Source organism: Typopeltis vanoorti, chromosome 23, assembly GCF_054136105.1.
Source record: "Typopeltis vanoorti isolate ZY-2024b chromosome 23, IOZ_Tvanoo_1.0, whole genome shotgun sequence".
In the NCBI taxonomy this organism is placed as follows: domain Eukaryota; kingdom Metazoa; phylum Arthropoda; class Arachnida; order Uropygi; family Thelyphonidae; genus Typopeltis; species Typopeltis vanoorti.
The window spans coordinates 44623010-44648550 of NC_143571.1; the positions used below are offsets into that span (position 1 = coordinate 44623010).

Sequence of the window (25541 nt, forward strand, 5' to 3'; positions counted from 1 at the left end):
TGTAATAGACTAGTTACCTCTATTTCATTCATCACAATTCCAGTATAAGCTGTTGGTTCTTCCATTCCTGCAATGTCACCACCTGGATGATATACTCTTGCAAAGTGCTCGCTCAATAATTCCATTATATTGACTGATTCGGTTACCTCCCTACCCTCAGCATCTTTTAAAATCATTCTACCATGAACATTTTTCCTTTTACTTGCAACATATTAAAAAAACTGTTTGGGATTCTCTTTAGTCTGCATGGCCAATTTTCTTTCATAATCTGCTTTTGCTTTTCTTACCACCCTTCCTGCACCTGCTGGTCACCTTTCTCCTTAAATTCCCTCCACACTTGTTTCTTTTTTTGCAGCTCAAGCTTAATAGTGTTATTCATCCATTTAACCCCTACTTGATTTATTATTCGGACTCTTGGTATACAGTCAACCATTTCCTCCTGCAAACACTTCTTAACCACCTCCCATGCACTATCAACATCCAGCCCTTGCAGTTTTACATGCCATGGCACTGAGCCAAGCACACTCCTAAGCTTGTCATACTTACCGACCAGGTAATTCCACATATACCCTGTCTTAATTGTAAATTCCACTCCTTTTGCAACCTCCCAAGTCATGACCTTATGATCCTCTCACCAATTGTGGCAACATGGTCATGTTCATTACAGCCACATTCTCAGTTGCAATTACTAGGTCAAGCACTCTCTGCACCCTTAGTATTTTCCACTACATGCTGTTGCAGATAGTCGTCCCTTAATAACTGCATAAAATCCAAATCCAAAACCCTCTCCTCCTTCCAGTCAATGTTACCATAATTGAAATCACCCATAATAATTACTCTCCTTCCACTCATTTCTTCTATTTGCCTATGCATACTATCCCCACCATCTATTCCATCACTGGTCTATAGCAGCACCCAATTGTATATTTTGTTCTGCTAGACTGTCTCACACTAAATAGCCTGAAATGTGCTCTTTTCTCTATCCTGCAGTTCAACTTCTATACTCCTTGGCTGCAACTCATCAGCGATCATCAATAACATTCCTCCCCCCCTTTTTATTCTCCCTGTCACTCCTGAACACACTATACCCTTCGCATTCAATCCCACTAGCTTTATCATCTTCTGTCAGCCATGTTTCACTAATACCAACAACCTGTGGCCTGGAAGTGCCAACCAAGGCCAAAAACTCTTCCTTCTTGTTCTTAATACTCCTGGCATTAGTGTACATGAATTGCAGAAGCCCATTAGTCCCATCCCTAATTTGATGCCTTATACTAACTATTCCGTTCTGATTTGTTGTCCTTCATACTCGCTCGGGCATATTATACTCATTCATACACTCAACTGCCTCCCTAAAGTTTGCATATCTACTCCCCCCCCCCCTTTAATAAATCTAGTTTCCCTGAGTCTGTACATCCACTTCATTCATCAACACTTTTTCAAGCCTCCATACACCAAATCCATTCAAATGTAACCCATCCATCTTATATAAATCCTTTCGCCCATCGAACTCACTCCACACATCCACAAATTCCACACCACTCTCCATGCATAAAGTCATTGGCAATTATGGCCCTTCTTCTAAACACTTCACTGTGATACCGTGGCAAAATACTCACCATCTTAACTCTCTCACACCTGTTTTGCTACCTCAAGTAATTCCCTCACATCCTCTATCATTTCCATTTTGTTTTCTTTCAAATCATTTGTTCCAAATGATTTGAGTTCCTGCCACGACTATCATTTCTTTCACCCTCTGTTTTTGCACTCGAATAGATTTGCTGACGTCCTTTATGTTCGCACCCGGCTGGTATGATTTCCTCAAACTCTCAACTATCACACCTCTTAATAACGAATCTCCATACACCACTTGCTCCTTCATTTTATTTACATTTACGAACATTCTCTTATTTTTCGTATCAGACTTTCGCTGTTTATTAGTCAGTACGTTCAGTACACATTTTTCCATACGCTCCAGTTGCCGCTCTGCTCAACCGTGCGATTTCACTACTTGCATCTATCTCACCATTTTCATTATCATTTAAATCATCCATTCTTTCTGTATTTCTACCTTCATTTACACTTTCAATTACGCTCTCACACCTGTCTGGTACTACCTTGCAATTCCTTATCACATCACTATTTTCTATATTCTGACTTTCTTTAACGATATCACTCTCGCCACCTGAAACACGCTTTAGATCCTCATTCTCCTTACACTTTCTGCACATATTAACTCCCCTATCACCATCTAACCCGACTCCAACCGCCCTTCGCAAAGCATACATCTCACAGACAGCATATTGCATAAACTCTTTCATATCATAACTCTTAAACAAACATGACGACCTGACCGCCATTTTTTTTTTTATTCAGTGCCATATGGACGCGATCTTATCTTAAAAATAATAATTAAAATAACACAGAAAACGCACAAAAATCGCACAGACACACTAAGAAATGAAAAGCAAACAATACTACATAAAATTCTAGTAAAATTGCCGATGATAACATAAAATACTACTGATCTTTTCAGGAGCTCTCGACAAGCCGACGATCATATCAATGATTGTTGATAGATTATAAGATATAAGATTTTGCGAAAGCATTGTTCTAATTTGCATAACAGAATTCTGTTATGCAAATTAGAACAAATGGGGGTGAATATGACACTGGTTATGTGGATAAGAGGTTGGCTGCTTGACATATAAAAAAAAAGTGGTATATGGAGGGGCAGAATCAAGGTGAAAACAGATGACTAGTGGTGTGCCACAAAGTTTAATTTGTACATAGATAAAGGAAATATTCAGTTGTTTACTGCTGATGCAAAATTAGGTAGAGTAATGGCTAATCATGGTGATGTGGAGAGCTTGCAGGATGATTTGAATAGGTTGTCAGCAGTACAGTAACGAGGATATGAAGCGCCTGTGGCAAGTTTCTAATTTGCACCCTCCCAACCCAAAAATGACAAAAAGTTTGAAAATTTTAAATGTAACAAGTTAAATTTTATTAAATGCAATATGTTAAATACTTACTATTAACTCCATCAAAATGAGTTGCAGTGTGTTGTAGAATTTGTGTATCTAAAGTAGCGTATTGCCGAAATTTAAAAATACAATATAAAATAGTGGACTTTTATATCTATTTATTTATTCTTATTTTTTACATTTTGCGTCCCAAACTTAGTTGCATCTATGGCGGGTGACTCTTTCACCACGCCCTCATTACGCACTGGTTGTCAGTATGGGCAATAGATAATGGGTGTCTGTTTAATGTGTGGAAATGTAAAGTTATGCATTTTAGGATATATAGATTACTCGCTGTGTACTGCATTGACGAAACTGTACTCCAGGAAATAGATGAAGCTAAAGATTTAGGAGTGGTGATAGACGGAGTTTAGAGGACATATTGCTAAAGTAGCCCATAAGATTACTTGGATATTAAAGAAACATAGAGATAAGAAATAAGGAATTTGTTGTTATTCCACTTTATGAGGCCTTGGTACATCCACACCTGGAATGCTGTGCTCAGGTCTGGTCTCCTGGATTTCTTGGGAATGCAGAAGCACTGAAGAAGATTCAGAGGTGTGTGACCAAGAAAGAGTGAGTGGGTAGTCTGTGAAATGTTTTTTGTGAGGATAGATTGAAGGTGTGTGGATTGCAGAAGTTGGTTGATTGAAGAAAAAGAGGATTGAACCTACTTTTTGGTTATAGTTTATGTACAATTAAGGCATGGAAAGTGGTTTTGAATTAAATTGACCAGAAGGCATCTAATCAACATAAATTAATTAAAAAACAAAGCAACATGTAGGACCTACCTACCTTGGAAGTAATAAATTCCTCTGTTCTTTCTACAGGGTGATCGTAAAGTTGTGCAACCAAAAGTTTGAATTTGTACCAATTGTTTCCATTCCTTACCCCATTAGATGTCATCATCATATTATTGCAAACTGTCAGAGACACCAAGTTCACTGTGACATGTACAGGTTGTTCTCAGTGTAGCTTTGTTCATTGTGGAAGTAAAATGTCTTTTTCCCAGCTGCAACAAGTTTTCATTTCAGAAAGTTATTTTGCTAATCATTCTTACACATGTGTTGCCGAGGAATTCTGTGAGAAATATCTGGGTGTAGCAGTCCCTCAGAAGTCAACAATAACAAGATTAGTGCAGTGTTTTCAGGAAACTGGATCTGTTGCAGATAGGAATCACTCCGGAAGACCCTCCCTTTTGACTGATGATAAAATGGGTGAGGTAAAGAGAGCGATGCAGTGGTCCCCAACAAAAAGCCTCAGGAAACTTGCCATGCAATTAACGATGTCATATGGTAGTGCTCAGAAGCTGCAAGATTGTTACACCTTTGTCCATATCATCATATGCACTCAGTCCATGAACCGAAGGACCCAGATAAAAAGAAACAATCTTCTGCAGATAGTTATGCTCATTCATTGAAGAACATGGTATAGAGATGCTTGATACAGTTTTCTTCAGTGACAAGGTCTGGTTTCATCTCAGTGGGTATGTGAATAGTCAAAGCAGTAGGATTTGTCATTTGAAAATCCACATGCTTTGCGCGAAAAAGTTTTGCATTTTCAAAAAATTGGAGTTGTGTGATATCTTGGCATCGTGTAGTGGAACCCATTTTCTTTGATACAGCAGTGAATAGTACCATCTACCAAGACATCATTACACAGTTTGGCACTCCTTGATGTCAGTGAATGCCATTGTTGGTTCCAGCAAGACAGTCCATGTGCCACACATCGAATAGTACCATACATTTTTTTGCAAGAATTTTTCGATGGCTGTCTCATCTCGAAAGAATTGTGGCCTTTAAGATCCCCAGATTTAGTCCCTTGGGGATATCTCAAATGTTGTTTATCGGAATAATCCTCACACACTGGATGAACTAAAAATAAACATTTCAACAGTGATTGAAAACATCAGTGTGCAGATGCTTCACAAGGTGGCATCAAACCTGGTAAAAAGAGCACGAGTCTGCATTCACAAAGGAGGTGGCCACTTTCAACATATGTTATAATGAGGTTCCTATTCTTCTTTTGTTCTGATTTGTTGTAAAGTTCTGATTATAACTTGTATTTGTAGCTGTTTCATTTTTCATATACTTGTAATTACCCTTGAAACAGATATGTGTTATTTCTAGGCTGCACAACTTTAAGATCACCCTGTAGTACATTGACTTTGTTTAAAAATTAAAACTAACTATATGGTTTTGGTAATAGCAAAATTTTGTAAGTCATTTAATCAAGAAATAAAAACTATTTGAAAAAGATAAAAATAAACCCAAGCTATAAAAACAAGTGCTTAAGCAAATTAAAATTAACAGATAATAAATATTAAAAGAAATTAAGGGCTAAGTTGAATGAATGATATGATCTTGTTAACCTTAAAAACACTCCAAAGAATCTTTATGGAGTGAACTGATTTAAAACAGTCTTTCCATGGTTTTTATGGTTAACAAAATCATATCAGTCATCCAACTTAGTGCTTAATTTATTTTTTTTTAAAAATTGCTCTCTTTTCTCCTTGTTTATTGTATATGATCATGTACAGTATTTTATTCATTCATGAACTCATCATTTTCCCACAAGGTTCTCTTTTAATGTTTATTATCTATTAATTTTAATTTGCATATGCACTGATTTTTATAGCTTGGGTTAATTTTTCTAAATGTTAGATGACTTACTATATTTCGACATCACATATACTATGCAGTTTTAGTTTTAAACAATGTCTGTGTAGAAAGAATAGAATTTACTATTTCAAAGTTAGGTCCTTCAAAATACTTAATTTTTAAAATTTATTAATGTTGATTAGATAAATGCCTTCTGGTCAGTTTATTTTAAGATCACATTTCGTGCCTCAATTGTACATAAACTGTAGCCAAAAAGTAAGTAAGAGTAAGGTACTCCATAAAACTAAAAGCTTGTGATTTTTAATTTGTGATCTATAACATCAAGAACTGGTTATCAGAAACCAAGTAGACCAGTGGTAAGATGGGACTATGAGATAACAAGATGTTATGAATATTTATGGTGGAGAGATGCATAAGACCAGTTAAAATGGAAGAAGCATTCATCCAGCAGTAGACTTAAGAAAACTGTTGATGACGATGAACACTTATTTGAAAAAGGCACTCATAAAAGTGATAAAATGTCATAATTTAATGAAAATTATACCACAAAGTGTTTGTTTTATCATTCACATTATCATTCTTTAACAGTATATCTCAACCTCTTTAAAATGGAACTTTATTGTTTCATGTTGTAAACTTTTTATATAGTACAACCATAATATCCTGTATCCCCCACCTCCAAGGTTGCATATCTGGAATTTGATGATGATTGTTTTTTATTTTTATGATCAAGCATTTAAAAAGCTGTCTTATTATATTTCATTAACTTTTTCATAATTCGTTTGTAGGGTAAAAATATTGATACTTATGATGATGGATTACTAGAATTGGAGCAGTCTTCAATGTTGCAGCCAATATCAGAGGTAAGATACTTTGCATATCTGCATACTCATTTATTGAGAATGATTAAAAAATTAATATTTATATAGGATTTCATTTTTATTATACATTTAATTCTGCATGACTTTGTGATTAATTTATATAATAGAAAATGACACATTGAAGCATTAGATTCTGTAGGAAGTACTGTTTATATTACAAAAAAAAGTTTATAGATAAATTTAAGAAATCAAGCTAGAATTACCCTGAATTATCCTAATTATGTGAAAAACAAGATATTAAACAAAATTTCATCATTTTTTTTAGTATCTTTGACTCTTTTCTTGATGAATAATACTTGAACCATTAAAAAAATTTTGCAGATACATTTTATATCCTTTCATAACATATGGATACATATATAAGGTATTCACATATGATTCAGTTTGCTTATTAAAAAAATTGCAGACATTTCATCAATTAATAACATACGGATACATATTTTATGCATTCATATACTATTGGTTGCTTATTTTATTTTCAACTAGTGTTTCTAGTAACTCATTTATATTTAAAAAAAAGAAAAGAAAAAACTGAATGGACTTTAGTAATAATGTCTAGATTAGTGGTGGGGAATCATTTTCATTAGTATGCCAGAATTTATTTCAGGGAGTCCAACTAAGCTGCAGCATGTTATTGCATTTTTCTCATAATCCATGTGCAGAGATAAACAAAAACAATTCCATTCTTTCAATTTAATAGAATAAAAAGTTAAAAGGGAAAGAACCTTGAATATTTTTTTTTATTTTATTTATATAAAAAAAAAAATCATCTTTTTAGAGAAAAAGTTCCTTATAATAGTTGTTCCTTTACAAGACTTTCTGATTAATATAATTTCCTCCTTTTATTACTGTTTAGAATTTGCTAATTAGTTGAAATATCTGGATATGAAACTAACCCAATATCTGAATGAAATATCCAGATATTTCATATCTAGATATGAAACTAATTGACATTTTTTAACTTGAAAACATAAGTTTTTTTTTTTTTTTAACAGCATATCTTTATAAAGATGTACTTAAAGTTAAAGAAATAATAAATGAACAGGGAGGAGAAAAATGAGTAGTAATTTTGATGAGTGTTACCATTAACATTTTGCATATGCTATATTACTATTCTGGGAATCAAAAAGAAAAAAAAGTGAAATGTCATAAACAGTCATTAGAAAAAAAGCAAATTAGATTGAACAATTCTTGTATGCCTTTATTCATTAATGATAAAATTATTCATTTGAAATAATTTTATCATTAAAAACAGAACAAAGGGCCAAATGCAGGGGGGGGGAATCTACTGCTCTAATTTCAATCGAGCCATACATAATGGGAGAACTAGGGGCCCATCCATAGAAACTATAAGTGTAGTTAGCAAAGGTGTTTGACTTAAGTTTTTTGCTTGGAGAGTGGTGAATGAGTGGAATGCCAGAGTCTGTTGTGGGTGCCATGACCATGAATGAGTCAAAGCAAAGTATGATAGATACTGCTCAAATATTGGATAGTTCTTGACATGATGTTTAAGGCCTCCCCTCAACGAGTCTAAGACCTCCTTGGAGCTGTCCATAATAATAAGGTCATCATCTGGTATACACACATAAATATACAAAGACAAGTTATATTACATTTCATACAGTATGCCAAAGTGACGATGATTTGATCAGCCATCATTCTACTGGCCTAACCTCTAGTGTGTGTGTGTGTATGGAGGGGGGGGGGACCTCCATCAAAGCTATATCCTATTTATAACACCATCAGAGAACAAATTTTTATAATACTTTTAATACAGCAAAACTGGTTTTTATTTTGTTACTACAATCCTAATTATAATTAACTCTTAGAACCAAACAGTTATGTGGGTAGAATATGTACCATCCATATTCTTAGGATTTTTAGACTACCATTATTGTTAAGATTAGAGTGATTGATAAGAATTTCACAGGTCTCTTTGCATTTCAGGAGTCCTTTAGCCTTTATATACACACACATGTGCATCAGGAACCAATATTCCTCTAATTTTTGCTAGCATGTGTGTGCATGAAAAGCATTTTGTGTGCAAGTTTTCATTCTTAGACTTAATGTGTATTGTAGCATGTTCTCACAATAGCAAAAGTCACAAACCCTTAATTTTTCTTCTTCTTTTTCCCCTCTTTTACCTTGTGGTGTCAAGGGTTTTCTATTCATTTAACCACATTTGTTATATGAGGATAAGATGGTTAGACCTATGCCTCCCGGTGTATCCTATGTCTTTAGAAGCATTGAGTTCTCAAGGCCGGTTTGCCTGCTTGTGGGACGAAAAACCCCAGATAAACTGGGGAGAAAACCCTGCAGTCCACGCTTAAACCCTTAATTTCATATACTACAATTGGTGACAATCTTTATTAAAAGATCTTGTATGTTCCATGCTAAATCAGTGAATAAGATTTTTCTTATTTCTGAATTTAAGCACGTCTTTATGTTGGAATAATGTATCAGTAATGACTAGTCCATCTCCCAAACGGAAATCTAGTAGATACTTGCCATTCTATAAGAATAACCTTAATGCTTACTCTTTCAGCTACTTAAATATTTTATATACATGCAGTTTATAAACAAATTGTCAGATTTGTTGAGCCAGAAATTTAAACAAATTTGCCGTTCTTTTCTGCTTTAATTTCAACAGTAACATTTAGGCTTTAACGCACTGAAACCACTGATGTAATATTTCTCATATTAATGTTTCCCTTCTTTCCTCCTCTAGCTATGCCCTGTAAAACTGCGAGCACTAATTTAAATCACTTACACCTATGTAACTACAAAATGATAATTTGTTTATATGAGTTCGAGTGACTGTACTGTCAAGATAGTAGACACTAAACAAATATGCCTCTGCAACTTGCTGATGCCAGCATCAGATTACCCACACAGCACAGGCTAAAAGTAACTAGAGTGTATTCAGTTCAGTTGGAATGGGTTAGAGTAATATTTTGAAGTGGCGACATTGGAGAAATGACTAAATAAGTAACAAGTATGATTCATCATATAATTCATTTTTATAGGACATTTAAATTATTGACTGCAAATTAGAAATTCTGAAAACAAATTTTGTGTGCACAGTTACTAGGTGTGTCCCTTTTTGATCATTGTGCACACACATTGCTTAGAGGGAACATTGCAAGGAACTGAGAGAAGGAGTTGGTCTTAAGAGGAACTGATAAGGGCAGCTAGTTTCAAGTGGAATTTGAAAACAGTATAGAGATTGTATTTCCTTAAAGTTCTGGTTATTTTAACAGAATTTAAGTTCATTCGATATATGACAGTTTTTTCATTTAGGAATCTTCCTATTAATAAAAGCTTTTTTTTTTTTTTATTTTGTAATTTTTTGCAATTTAATGCGAAGATGTACAAAACTAGTTATTAAACAGTTTCTCTGAATGTATTATTTAGTTTATTTTTTTTCGTTAAGTAATAATGGACAAGGCACACCATGGAAACCTGAATTCATAGACTTGCATTTTGACTAATTCTTCTCTTAGCATGACTTGTTCTTATGTGCCATTCAGTTGTTTTCGACTCTTAGTGATCTTGTGAACAAAGGCTCTCCATTCCACTCAGCCTCTTGTCCTTTCTTTCAGCAATTTTATGTTCAAGTTGATAAGTTCTTTTATATTATCCATCCAACTCTTTTGTGGTCTTCCTCTTCTTTTCATTCCCTCAATCTTCCCCAACATAACTGCCTTTTCCATTGATTCATTGGCTGGCATAGTGTGCCCAAAATTTTTTAGCGATCATTGCCTCCAAGAATCTGTCTTTATGCTCTCTAAAGCCTTCTTATTGATTATTCTTGCACTCCATAAGATTCTTAATAGTTTTCTGCATGCCCATAATTCAAATGAATCAATTTGCTTTCTATCTTTCTTCTTTTAGCATGCCTACAAGTCCAAACTTATTACCCAAAATCCTGCAATTTTTGGTAATAAGTTTTTTACAGTGTCTTAAATAAATAGGTACTAGCATCCTCTGCTGGTATCCCTCTGTTGTTTGTAAATTCTTCCCCATGTGTCATCTACAGTTTATAGTTTCATGTACAGTTAGCTCTAGCAGGGGGATAGCTGTTTGCTTATGTATAATTATAAGCCATGCAAGACAGCAGGAACATAGACCTCTTTCTTAATGCTAATGTAATTAATAGACATAATCAGTAAAGCTGTGCTAATAAAGATTTTGCATGACAATTACATAAGGAAAAATAAAATATAAAAAACATTTTATAAGTCAGAGTGAAGATTTCAGACAGTTACATATTGCATAGAATGAATTGTAAACAAAGTACATTCATTCTTTTTACTGCTCTGAGGCTATCAGTATTTTGTTATGAGGAAATTTAGCAACAATTAGCCAATAAACAACTGGTAGTGTTTAAAATGATTCAAGGTTCAGAGGTTCATCACATCAGAGTAAATGTTGAAAGGGGGGGGGGGGGAGTAGATTAACAGAAGTATTTCAATATCGCCAATTCCCAAAATTTCTGAATATTTAAACCATCGTCTAGTACAATTTAGGTTAATTATGAAGCCTTCATAGTATTCATTAAAAAAGTCTCAAATTTGTGAGAACTGATATGAAAAATTTTAATTTTGTTCCAAATGATCCTGTAGCTAGTAGAAAAATATAATGTTCCATGATACCAAACTTTTTAGATAAGAGAAGAATTTTATCCATAATGAGAGGGAGGATAAATGAGACCTTGATTGCTGGCTTTTTTTAGGTCATCTGGAAAATTAAATTTTTAATTTTCCAGATGTTGTGAGATGCCTTTGGTATAAGGATTAGTTATTCTACTATGAATGCTTAGATGTTGATTATCACTCATATTGATGTTTAGAGGAGAAAACACATCTAGGGATAATATTTAGCTAACTAAATTTATTTAGCCATTAAATTATTAGCTTTGTCACCAAGGCATCTTGGCAAACAAAGGTAAACAGAGACTGAGTATAAGAAAGTGCGATGCCACAGTCTTAATTGGTGCTCTCTTTGGGTCTGGTGATGGAATCTTGCTGAAGGTCTCAAGAAGATGGTCTCCCAGATTTTTGGCAATATGAAGCAGTCTAATTTAAGATTTGGAGAATGTTGTAGTGTGGCAGATTCCAGAAATAAATCTAGCAATCCCCCCCCCCCCACTTCATTGGATCTGGTGATCAGTTTACATGACATGATCTGCTACCCTGAATAATGTATCGGTGTTCTTTCAGATGGATATTAGCTGTTCTTCAAATTAATCTAGAGTATGTTAGTTTGTACAAGCAAGGAATATTGTATACTAAAATGATCTAGTTCATGGAGAGGATTTCTTGGCAAGTAATTTTTGATATGGTATGAAGGATGTTACATGTCTGCCTTTTAAAAGTACATGAGATTTTTTCTGCAGTGCTTGAATGTAAGGGGTGGTAGATTCTCCATCTATCAGATCATCCCAAGTGAAAATACATCCACCATCTATTACTTCACTACCTTGAACTGTCTGCACTGACCACACTAGCCTCTCCACTGAAATCAGTCACATCCAGGACTCATTTTTTTAGACATTGACTTTCCTCTTAAATTCAACAGAACATCTCTACCTATTTCCCAAAACTGATTTCCCCCCCCCCATCCCAAAAAAAAAAAAAAAAAATCCATTCCTATCCTTTATATCTGGCTCACTTTAGAAAAAATTTTCATCCATTCTTAAAAGGTATAACATGGATCTCCTTCAAGCCCTTATCCTTATCCACTCACCAAAAGATCCTCTCTATCATTTAGATCATCTTGGAGTCTATAGTTTACCTTGCTCCTGCAGACTGACATACTCTGGACAAACTGGAAAAACAATTGATATCCACCTGAAAGAACACAAAAATTATGCCCATTATCAGCACTACGGCTCCTGGGTAACAGGCCATGCCATGGATAGATATCATTGGATCCAGCAGATGGAAACCTTCCTTTAGTACAGCAGCAAATGTAAATATAAGAGACTATTTCTGGAATCAGGCACAGCATTATAACATTCCCCAAATCGAAACAAATTTGACTGCGTCACATTGCCTAAAATGTAGTAGACCATCTTGAGATCTTCAGCAAGACTCCATCAGCACACTAAGAGAATACCAGTTAAGACTATAGGCTCATACTTTTTTACACTGAGTCTCTGTCTGTGTGTGCATGTTGCATAGGCAAAAGAAGTACAAAAAATCTTTAAAAGTGAAATATTGCTGTGATGTTTTGCCACAGTGTTAATGTATTAATAGGTGGTAATAGGTTTACCACCTTTCATAGGTGAAAGTCATTTAAACATAGTTTAATGCATTTAGTTAATTATTATTACTATTCTTGTTTTCTTCTCTAAGCATTATGAATGGATATTCACCTGTTCTCTGAAGTGCTGTTAGTAGAAAAGCGCTTGTCCAACATCTGATGCATTTTGGAAGGAAAATAACTATTTGGAATCATGCCACCTTGACTGATTGTAATTCTTTTATGATCCTCAGAAGAAGTTCATATTTGCTTTGTGGATTTGAGGATCTTAATAACTCAAGTTGAAATTTTGTCATGTTGTACCATCATTTTGCATTAAAAACGAGGATATTAGGAAAGAACTTGACATTGTCAGCATCCAGGAATGCGTTAGCAGAGCTAATCTTAGGTGGTATGGTCACTTAAATAGAATGGGCGAGGAAAGATTAGCAAAACAAGTGTTCTCTGTCAGGTTGGTAGGAAAACGACCCAGAGGAAGACTAAGATATAAGTGGATTGATAAGGTACAAAGTGCCTTAAACGATAGAAATATAAGATCTGATAATGTTGGAATCTTGACAAGTAACAGACTGATTTGGAGGAAAATTTGTATTTAGGAAATTAGTAGAAAGTATTTTTAACTTGGGTATAGTTATGTTAAAGATACCAAGCAATTTTAAACCTGGTTTTACTCCATTTTTTCCAAGTAAGCAAACAGACAAAATGTCAAGTTTGCGCCTGCAATTTATGCAAGACTAGCTGATCCCACAGGTAGTGCAAGACCAAGGCAACTCGTGGTAGAGGTGGTGCAAGCTCTGATCACTAATCTTAATATTTACCCTTAATGCCAAAACACATCTCCAAGAAGGGGATGTATGATGTTTTGTATTAAAGGCAAGGGGCCACTACCCAGACCGGTTTTGACCTTTATTGAGGTCTCATCAGTGGGGAGCCAGGCTAGAAATACCAAGATTTAGTAATGCAGAGCTTGTAAGTATTTTACCAAAACGAGTTACCATAAGGTGTTATAACCTTATTAAATAAAAATCTCAGGAGGAGATATAGATGTAGAAAGTATTTTTAACTTGGGTATAGTTATGTTAAAGATACCAAGCAATTTTAAACCTGGTTTTACTCCATTTTTTCCAAGTAAGCAAACAGACAAAATGTCAAGTTTGTGCCTGCAATTTATGCAAGACTAGCTGATCCCACAGGTAGTGCAAGACCTCAATAAAGGCCGAAACCGGTCTGGGTAGTGGCCCCTTGCCTTTAATACAAAACATCATACATCCCCTTCTTGGAGATGTGTTTTGGCATTAAGGGTAAATATTAAGATTAGTGATCAGAGCTTGCTCCACCTCTACCACGAGTTGCCTTGGTCTTGCACTACCTGTGGGATCCAGCTAGTCTTGCATAAATTGCAGGCTCAAACTTGACATTTTGTCTGTTTGCTTACTTGGAAAAAATGGAGTAAAACCAGGTTTAAAATTGCTTGGTATCTTTAACATAGGAAATTAGTAATGATGTAAATTTTTCATGTAGTACTATCATATCCTGTACACCCCTTAAGTGTACATGGCAGGAATTTGATGATGATGATAACTCAAGTTTTTGAAATGGGTATTGCATGGAATTTTAAGAATGTATCTTCGGCAAATATAGATTTCTTATAAACAGATGAGCTAAGAATAGTTCTAATTTACAAAACTTTGAAGAATTGTTATTTTCTTTTGTCGACATAAACTTTATGTCATAGGAAAAAAGGCTGCTGATTTTAAGTAAAATTATATTTAATTCATCATCATAGTACAGGTAACCCTTGTATAACGTGGATGTTAGGTTCCATAGAAATGCCGCGTTATATAAATCGTGTTATACGAGACTCAGATCACATAAAAAAAGTAGGGTTAGGTTCTGAAATCGTTTTTTTTTTAAAGATTTTATAAACAATGACATAGTCAACAAAAATATATTTTTATTTAATTCAAGTAATTCTTGTAAGTTAAGAAAATATAAACTATGAAATACATACTATAAAATTATGAATTGTACTTAAACTTCATTGCATAAATTGTATAATGCATAAATGTTTTAGGCAAAATAAAACAAAGTGTATATTTTATCGTCATCACTCTCTTCAAAACTAACATTTCATAGATGTTTTTATTTACGAGTGACTGGACATCATCATCACTTGAAATCTCTTGGACATCATTTCTATAATTCTCATTGCATACTTTAGCTGATTTAGTTATCAAGAAGTCAGTAATAAGACCTTGCCTACCACTATGCTGCAATTTTTTATTAAGTTCATAATATGGAGCTAAACAAATATCCAATTGTCTCGTGAATTTTCCAGAGCACTCCATTGAGAGATCATTATCCGTAAAATAACTTTTTTGCCAAGTTCAATCCTTCTGCTAATTTGTTTAAACTGAATTCTTTAATGGATTCATCGCAATCAGAATCTTCGGCAGAACTTTCCCCGCCATTTGGTTCGAGGTCATCTATTGTACCAGTTCCTCCTTTAAATCTATTTCCCCATCAATTAATTCACTAATTTCATTTTCAACCATATCGCAAAAGTGCTTTAAGTGGCCATTACTATAAAATTAAATTTTTTACATAAAAAAGCATTACATATTGTATGTAACTTACCAAAAAATACAGTGCTCAGCTTGATATTAACACACTTCTGATTTTTAATGCGCTTTCCTGGCAGAAAACGAAGACAATTTTCAACAATAAGCACTTTATACGGTAAACAATTGATATACATGTGTGTTCAAGGGCATTTCCCCTAATATAAATTCGCTACTTATAACTACATGCGCGATACGGGCAGACGCAAATTTAACGAAGATAAAATTTGATTTTTAAGTCATGCGTTGAAAAATATATGAAAAGATAAATGGTTACTACAATTTGTAGACCATGTTATATTGAAACCGCATTGTGTAAGTACCACATTATACGAGGATTACCTGTATAACCAGATGGAGTGGGTAGAGAGTGACAGCAGTGAAACTGTTCTTCAAAGTGTTCCATGAAATAGTTGGGTAGTTGTAAGAAAAGAGGACAGCCCAATGCAAGCCTTTCAGCTTGCTTGTCAGAACTTATCTTTCTGTGAGAAGGCAAATAGTTTAAAATTTCATCTGGAAAATCTAGAAAATAACTGGAGTGCTTATCTCTAAAAATTTGTTGAAGACCATCAAAACTCACCATGTTATCAAAGCTGCTAAAGTATATGTCCTTCAATTTAGGAAATGAAATCTTTATGAATGATGGTGATTTTCCTATAACATTACTGAGAAGGTTACGTAAAAATTTTGAGTGCTTGAAAGCCAAGAGTCTTCTACAACTAAGTATGCAGTGGAATGTTTGTTTTATTTATTTTTAGGAGTTATTATAGCCTAGGTGCTTTTGCTTGAAAAATCTTTAATCTCTTGAGTGTGTCAGCAACCAAAGTAGTAATGTTGTCAATCAAATGATTTGGTTTATTTACTTATGATTTAGTAAGATCATTTATGATAAGTTTATCATTGTCGTCATCATCAAATTCCTAATATGTACTGTCCAAAGGATGTACAGAATACTATAATAGTACTTCATGACTTTACATTATTACTTACTTCCAATCAGCAATTTTCCTCCACAGTAGTCTGTTATCCACCTAGACTCCACTATTGTCAGATCTTATATTTTGGTTTTCTAAAGTATTTCTAACTGCATCAATCCACCTAGATCTTAGTCTTTCGTAGTCTTTTCCCTTCCATACTGGTATCAAGCACCTGTTTTACTAATCTCTCCTATTCATTCTGTTTAAGTGACAATACCACATTAGATTTAGTGTGCTCATCCTTTCCTGAATGCTAATAATAGCATTGGTTTATATGGTAATAGTGAATTGACCATATACATAAAATTACATAAGGAATTAAGGTATTGCACAAAAAATTTAGTAACTTTTTAATAAATTTCTTATCTTCTGTGGATTTCTTGTGATCTGGTTTTTTCTATGCTATTTTGCCACTATTAGCTTTGAAATAATACTGACTAAACATACACACGTAACCACAGTAATAAGATTTTTTAATAAGTAAATATTTCGTCCTAAAGATCATCAGACATCGTCAGTACAGTTAATTCAAACAATACTAGGAGTCACATACAGTTAGGGCGCATGCTTACAGTGGAATCCCTCTATGCATGCAGTTACATGTTAAAGAATTAAATTATAATATGTCTGAAAAAAAAAAAGATTACATTAAAATGAGATAACATAAATAAAAATTATTTTACACAATTTCGGATGACAATTCCCCAGACTTTAGGGATAGTAAGAATGTCATTATGGCTCAAATTAGGTCTGTGACGTAGGGCTTCAGCACTTCCTTTATATAAACGTTCGTGTTTATCTGAAGATCTGTGTAGAAGTTTGATGTTCTTCCAATGGATCCTATGGTTAGGGTTTTCAATTCCGTGTTGTGTGAGGCTAGATTTCTGCGGTTTGAAAACCCTAACCATAGGATCCATTTGGAAGAAGATCAAACTAGTACATAGATCTTCATATAAACATGAACGTTTATATAAAGGAAGTGCTGAAGCCCTATATCACAGACCTAATTTGAACCATAATGACGTTCTTACTATCTCTAAAGTATGGGAAATTGTCATTCTAAATTGTGTAAAATAATTTTTATATATGTTATCTCATTTTAATGTAATTTTTTTTTTTCAGACATTTTAATTTAATTCTTTAACTCGCTACTGCATTCATAAAGGGATTCCATTGTAACCATGCACCCTAACGGTATGTGATTCCTAGTATTGTTTGAATTAACTAGCATAATATACTGACGATGTCTGATGATCTTTAGGACAAAATGTTTACTTATTAAGAAATCTTATTACTGTGGTTACATGTGTATGTTTAGTCATGAATACTCCACAGGTTTCATTATACAACAAAATTCAAATAATACTGTTTCATATACAGCTACCTTTGGTAAAGGAATGGAATAGGTAGGGTTCCAAGGCTGTCATTTGAAATGAACTAGCATAATATATTATAATCTTGTGTGTCATTAGATATACTACATTTGCCATCAAATTAAGAATCCTTTTAGTAGAAATAAGATCTACAGCTTAATGTACATGGGTCTGGATAGTTCTGATAAACACCTAAAACAAAAATGATATTAAAGCAATTGATATAACCACAAGAAAGAACATATTTTTAACCCCCCCCCCCCCCATGTTTCATCATTGTAATCATTTGTTCTTTTTTTTCTTGTGGTTATATCAGTTGCTTTAATATTATCTTTGTTCTATATCAGAACTTTCCAGACCTCCCTTCCTTCGTATTTTATTATTTACTGACTTGTTCAATATAATTTTGCAATCATTGGAAATTTTTGAGACATTAATCTGATACATCCTGTTTGTACTGTTAACCTCATTTTAAAAGAATGTCTTTAAGCTGGAGAACTTTAGTATTTTTGTTGTTGTTATGTAATCTTTTGCTGATTTAATCATCTGATAAGGATTGGCGAGTTTCAAAAGAAAATTAATCATAAACATACAAAGTGACATTTCTGCTATAATTCAGCACATGTTAAGCCTTCAACTAATACTGTGGCATTACTACTTAATGCTTGCATTTACACTTATGATGGTTACTTGCCTACATGTCATCTGTCATAACTAGCCAAGTGTATAGCACCTCTGATATCCTGCTGTGGATTTGAATTCCATTATGTCATGAAAGTTCATGAGCGTCAATCAATAATAGATAATTTTCCTTTCCCAATGTGAGACCACCACTCATTTTATGGCCTGGGATGGAATGAAGAAGGTTAATATTTTGTTTTTTCAGATTATATAACCTTTAACTCCTCCTTGCCCATAGTGTTCAAAATGTCATCATTGGGATTAACATATATATATAAGTTCAATAATTTTAATGACTTAAATCACTGAGATAATTAAGAATAAAAGTTTAATACGGACACAACTAGTTTTGTCGGTAAGCCAACTTCGTCAGGTGTCAATACACAAAGATATGTACAAAAAAAGTCCGACAGAAACATTACACACCAACAACAACAGAGCTATCAAAAAAACTACAGTTAAGTTCAAATTGGAGTCTGCGCTTCAGTTCTAGTTACATTTATCCGCGTGCGTGTGATCTTGCAAGAATGCCAGCACTGAACAGCAGAGCTATGCAAATTTGGTAAATTGTAGCTAAGGTGGCTACAAGTAGCTAAGTGTAATTCATGTGGGTAGAATCAAGGGTGATTTCTTTTGACTCCAGGATATGGCTTTCAAGTTCATCGTAACATTTGTGAATATTAGAAGTTTGATTCCAGTCTATTTGGTGTTTGGCGGCCTTCATCAGAGTTTACAAAGAACAAGACGTGGCTGGCGAGGGCACTGGCTCGGATTCTATTATAAGAGATCTCTTTTATGCTCTTCAAGACGGAGAAAGATTGATTTATCAGTTTGTCTGTACTGATAAATCAATAGGTTTACCACAACTACGGATAATTCTGTATACTCCTGGGAACTGAAGATGGTGATGTTTTTCTTATGGCTGACTAAGGATAGATCAGAGTGTAGGTAAAGCAGAGAAGCATGTTTCATGTCGAACTTTTTTAAAATTCTAGCCAGTTTTGAAGAGAGGTAACTAATGTAAGGCAAAGAGATGTAAGCTCTGGGGATAGTAGAATCTTCATTAGTTTGTTGACGACGGTGAGAAAAAAAAAATGTGAAGAATTGAGAAACTTAAAAACTTCTTTTTAAGTTTCTCAATTCTTTTTGGAGTGAAACCATTATTGACAAAGGTCTTTTTGAGGAAATTAAGTTCATTTTGAAATTCTTCGTCATCTGATAATAAGGATCTGGCCCGAAGTGCAAGAGTAGATATAATGCCATATTTCTGTGGAGGGTAGTGGTGAGAGGATGTGTGACGGTATCTATCTGTAGGTGTTGGTTTCCTGAAGATTGAAATTTTAATATTATCAGTACTCCTGGTTAGCCTTATGTCTAAAAAAGAAAGACACTTGTTAACTTCTAGCTCAGAGGTGAATTTGATGTGATGAAAATTATTTAGATGATCTAAGAAAACTTTGAGGTTGTCTGGGCCATGTTCCCATATAAGAAAAACATCGTCAATATAATGGTGCCAGATTTTAGGTTTCAGTGTGGCAACAAATTGCTTTTTCTTCCAAGTCTTCGAGAAGTATGTTTGCTAGCACTGGGGAAAGCGGACTACCCGTGGCTAGACTGGTGTTTTGTTTGTAGATCTTGTCTTTGATTCTGAAGTAGCCTGAGTCGACACAATGGGTAAGTAAAGTGAAGAGCTTCTTTGATAATTTGTTCTTGAGAAGAGTGAGAGCCTCCTGAGTTGGTACATTGGTGAAAAGCAAAACTATGTTGAAGCTTACCATCATGTCGGATTTATTCAGTTTGAGGTTTTTGATCTTGGAAACAAAGTCAGCTGAATTCTTGATGTAAGAAGAGGATTTACCTGTGTGATGTTTTAAGGAAGAGGCGAGATATTCAGATAAGTTGTATGTGGGCGAGTCGAGCCTTCAACTATGGATCTTAAGGGAGTATTTATTTTGTGAATCTTAGGAAGGCCATACAACCGTGGAATAAGAGTCGAGCCTTCAACTCTTATTCCACGGTTGTATGGCCTTAATATTTATTTTGTGAATATTAGGAAGGCAATACAACCGTCGGATAAGAGGATGAACGGATCTGTGCGAAAGGCAAATGTTCCTTTGCAATTCTGAAGTTGATTTTAGAAGATTGTTGGTCCTATTATGTAACTCTTGTGGGGTCCATATTAAGTTCAGAATAAGTATCTGCCTCCAATAATTCAAGAATTTTATTGCAGTAGTCTGTTTTATTTAGAATGACTGTGGCATTTCCTTTGTCAGCTGGTAGGATGATAATGTCTTTGTTCTTTCTCAGTTTTTTAATAGCCACTCTTTCACTAGGAGAAAAGTTGTCAGAAGGTGGTTTTCCATTATTTATTGTGAAAATAGCTTCCATCCGTAGTAGGTTTGTGTCTTGTGTTGGAAGTAAGGAGGCAACTTTTTCTATCTTAGTGAGAAAAAGCTCTTTAGGAATGGATGTAGGATCGAGGACGAAATTGAGTCCCTTTTCAAGAACACTTTCTTCTGCCGTTGTGAGGGTATGTGAAGATTTATTTACAACTAATTTTTAAAAAATGGAGGGAACATTCCTGTGTAGGTCTGAGAGAAACGAACTTTCTGATAAGTTTTAATTTGTTTATGTTTTGAGTTCTTGAAGCCAACACCAATGAAGTTGGCTTACCAACGAAACTAGTTGTGTTCGTATTAAACTTTTATTCTTAATTATCTCGGTGGTTTAAGTCGATTAAAATTATTGAACATGTTCATACACCAAATCAATCTGCATACAAATAATATATAATTTAATAGTATGACATGACTAGTTTCGGCTTTTTACAGCCTTCTTCGGGTGTTTTTATAAAAGAAAAAAAAAAATCATTAAACATTGAAGATAAAAATTGTGAACAGCACAGGAAAGTCACTATACATATTTAATGTGAAAACGTTATAGTTACGTATTCAAAGCTGTTCCTTCGTTGGCCACATTGTTGGGTGAGTGCATGCGTATAGCATCTCGTGAATGCCAGTATTTGATCACAGCAGAATGACAGTCTGGGAGGTTATAGCTTAAATTATTATTTAAATGCACAAGGTTGAGGATGATTTCTCTAGATTCTACAATTTTTCTCTCCAGTTCGTCATGGCAACGGAAAATGTTGTTAAATCTATCCTAAAGGATTGTATGACTATGGTTTTCATCATCAGAATCGGCCAAAAAAAAGGATATGGCTGGATAAAGCACTGGCATGTGTTCTCTTGTAAGCGATGTCCCTCCTGTGCTCCTCCATACGCAATTCAATAGACTTATCTGTCTGGTCAAAGTAAGGAATGTCGCAGTCACACCATATCTTGTACACACCAGGATATTTTAGATTGTGATGGCTTTGGACGGCTCACTAGAGAGCGAATCTTAGGAAGCGGAGTAAATAAAGTTCTAATGTTATACTTTTGGAGGACCTTGGCTAATTTTTGAGAAACTGAGCTTATGTATGGTATAGATATATTGCCTTTAACATTATTCATTTCTTCAGTATGGCGACTAGGAGGATTAAAAAGAATATTTTAGTAATTTTTTGAGAATAATCATTCAGTCCGAAAGTAGATCTAAGAAAATTTATTTCTTTACGAAGTTCATCTGGGTCATCAAGAAGAGAGAGAGCTCTATGTCCCAAAGTAGAAATAATTCCAAGTTTCTGAGGAGGGAAATGATGGGACTGACTATGAAGATATCTATTGGTGTGTGTAGGTTTTCTGTACATCGAAATTTTAAGTTTTTCAGAAGAATGGGTCAGTTTCACATCCAGGAAAGGCAGGGAACCATTCGTTTCAAACTCAGCCGTGAATTGGATATTCGGGTGTTGACTATTGAGATGTTCAAAGAAATCCAGGAGAGATCACGTCCATGGCTCCAAATGAGGAAAATGTCGTCCACATATCGTTTCCAAATTCTAGGTGCTAAGGAATAGGAAGAGATAGCTTTAACTTCAAAATCTTCCAGATAAATGTTGGCAAGTATAGGAGATAAAGGATTACCCAATGCTAGACCATGATTTTGCTTGTAGATGGTGTCCTGAATAGATCTAACAACATCACAATCTAAAATATCCCAGTGTGTACAAGATATGGTGTGACTGCGACATTCCTTACTTTGACCAGACGGATAAGTCTATTGAATTGCGTATGGAGGAGCACAGGAGGGACATCGATTACAAGAGAACATGTGCCAGTGCTTTATCCAGCCATATCCTTTTTTTTTGGCCGATTCTGATGATGAAAACCATAGTCATACAATCCTTTGGGATAGATCTAACAACATTTTCCATTGCCATGACGAATTGGAGAGAAAAATTGTAGAATCTAGAGAAATTATCCTACCCTGTATATTTAAATAATAATTTAAGTTACAACCTCCCAGATTGTCATTCTGCTGTTATCAAATATCGCTAAAGAATGTGGTACTCAATCAAAAAGACTACAAAGGTAAGCTAAATTCTTTAGTACTAGACCGTACTACTTACCTCCCCATTGAATATAATCCGACCAGCTCTCAGATTAGAACTATCCACAGACTCCTTAAGAAAGTCACTTCTTGGCCTGTGGAAGTCACCAACAAACTTAAACCTTATAACTCTAGACCCCCCCAATTATATGGACTCCCAAAAATACATAAACAAAATGTGCCATTACGTCCCATAGTGGATGGCATTGATTCCCCCACATATAAATTAGCCAAACATTTAGCCAAAACACTCACACACTACACTGGCAACACACCATCACACATAAAAAACTCAGCCCACTTTAAAGCCAGTATAGAAAACCTCACACTCCAACACACTGACATAATGGTCAGTTTTGACGTCTCCTCCCTATTCACTAATGTCCCACTCAAAGAAACCCTTGAGCTCATCCAAGCCAAGTTTCCTCCCGATATCTCAGCCCTATTTCAGTTCACAATGAACTCAGGCTATTTCGTTTGGCAAGGAAAGTTCTACAAACAGATAGAGGGGACAGCCATGGGTTCACCACTTTCCCCACCCTTGGCCAATTTCTTTATGGAGATATTTGAAGAGAAAGCCTTAAACTCCGCCCCACAAAAACCCACTATTTGGCTTCGTTATGTGGATGATGTGTTTGCTATTTGGCCACATGGCTCAGACACACTCCACTCCTTCCTAGCACACTTAAACAACCAACACCCCAGAGTTCAGTTCACCTTAGAAAAAGAGGAAAACAACACCCTCCCCTTCCTAGACACTTTAATCACCTGCCAGCTTGATGGATCTTTGGTTTTCTCTGTTTACAGAAAACCCACCCACACTGGCAGATACATTCACCAGCAATCCTCCCCCCCTCACAACAATATGGGGTGATAAAAACACTATATAACAGGGCAAAATTAATCTGCTCAGATGACAAGGCCCTGACTATTGAACTAAACCACATCCTCAACACTTTCTTAGCCAATGACTATAACCCCAAAAAAATCCAAAAAATACTAAAACCTGTAAACCACAACCCCCCTCCACAATAAAGATTACACCAAGTCTATCACCATCCCCTACATCCAGGGCACCTCTGAGAAAATAACCAATATCCTCAAAAAATATGACCTTACTTCCTGTTACAGACCATATAAAAAGTTGGCATCCCTTATCCGCTCTACCAAAGACCAACCACTTCCCCTAGACCTACCTGGTGTATACCAGGTCCCTTGCAGCTGCAAATTGTCCTACTTTGGCCAAACAGGCAGAACAACAAATATCAGGATTTCAGAACACCAAGACTACATCTGGTTTCACCAGTACAGCCGCTCTGGGCTGGCAGACCATGCCTTGGATACCCACCATAAAATTCGTTGGAAGAAAACAAAAATAATTCATCGCAGCAAGTTTAAATACGAAAGATTATTCAAAGAATCTTCAGCAGCTCTAAAAAACGTTCCTAACCTCAACAAATTTGGGTGCATGAAACTGCCCCAAATTTGGGAGACTTTCATTATGAGAACTTCAGCCCAACTGCCAAGACTACCAAATTAGCCCCCAAGAGGGCACACCATTAGGACTTTAGGAACAATATTAGTTTCTTGCTTTCTTCCTCATTTGCTTTGTGTTAGTTCCTGAGTGCACATACCATATCTTTATGTTCCTGAAGATGGCAATGTGACATTGCCGAAATATAGAAGTTATTCATTAAAGTTACCTTTAATTAATATACTTTATATGCGTTGTTAATTCCGTAAACTAATTACCAGTTAAGGTAAAAGAGGGTATAAGGAAGATGAGATATATATATATATATAATATACAAGTTGTTTCAAAAATGTTGGCCAAACAAGAGTACTTGTTCAAATGCTGATGCTGATCTTACAAAAGGCCATATAAACATGACACTAGAAATGTTTTCCTACTTATAGCATGTTGTCAGAGTGCAAAATATAGCATAAGGCCAACTGTTATGCTTATGTATGGATGAACGTGCAGTAGGCATAGTGCTATCGAAATGTGCATTTGCATGTCATAACATGAATAAAAATGTATGATACAATTAGACTTTATTAGCTGGGTAGTTAGTGTATCCACTCTCTGATGGGCTGTGTGTTTGAATCCCACTGTGGATAGGGAATATTTTGCATTTGTCTTGAGGTGGGAGATGAATTTCATTGCCTGGTGTGGAACCACTGTTCCACTTATTGGAGGTTTGAATGGCTCAGCGAAGGTTCTGTGTTTGGTCTCTTAGAGCAGGATTTCCAGACCTGGTAAAACAAGAAATAAAAAATACAAAAAAAAAAAAAAGAAGAAATTAACAACAACAAAAACAAAGATAAAAATTCTTAATCCATTCATGGTACTACCATACTATAGGTTTACAATCTTTTGTGGGTTTGGAGTCATGTTAAAAAAAATTAATAAATAAATAAAAATTGTGCAACTCAGTGTGTGTGTGTGTGAGAGAGATAAGGCACCAGCAAAGATTCCATGTGAATGTTTTGATTGGCATCATTGGAGATCACCTCATCAATCCATTGTTCTTGCACTGATTCTCAACAGCTAGCAGTACTAACACTTCTTGGAGAAGGAACTACTGGTGTCATTGGAAGAT

At 35.0% G+C, this 25541-nt stretch overlaps 1 protein-coding gene across 2 annotated transcripts in view; it reads left to right on the top strand.

Annotated features, from left to right (window-relative positions):
- LOC150093810 (uncharacterized) overlaps positions 1–25541 on the top strand; it is a 364154-nt gene that overhangs the window by 14441 nt on the left and 324172 nt on the right. For both annotated transcript variants that reach the window (XM_090413165.1, XM_090413166.1), the window contains exon 2: positions 6436–6510. In XM_090413165.1, coding sequence (XP_090269291.1) covers positions 6436–6510 — 75 coding nt within the window. The remainder of the gene's footprint in view (positions 1–6435; positions 6511–25541) is intronic.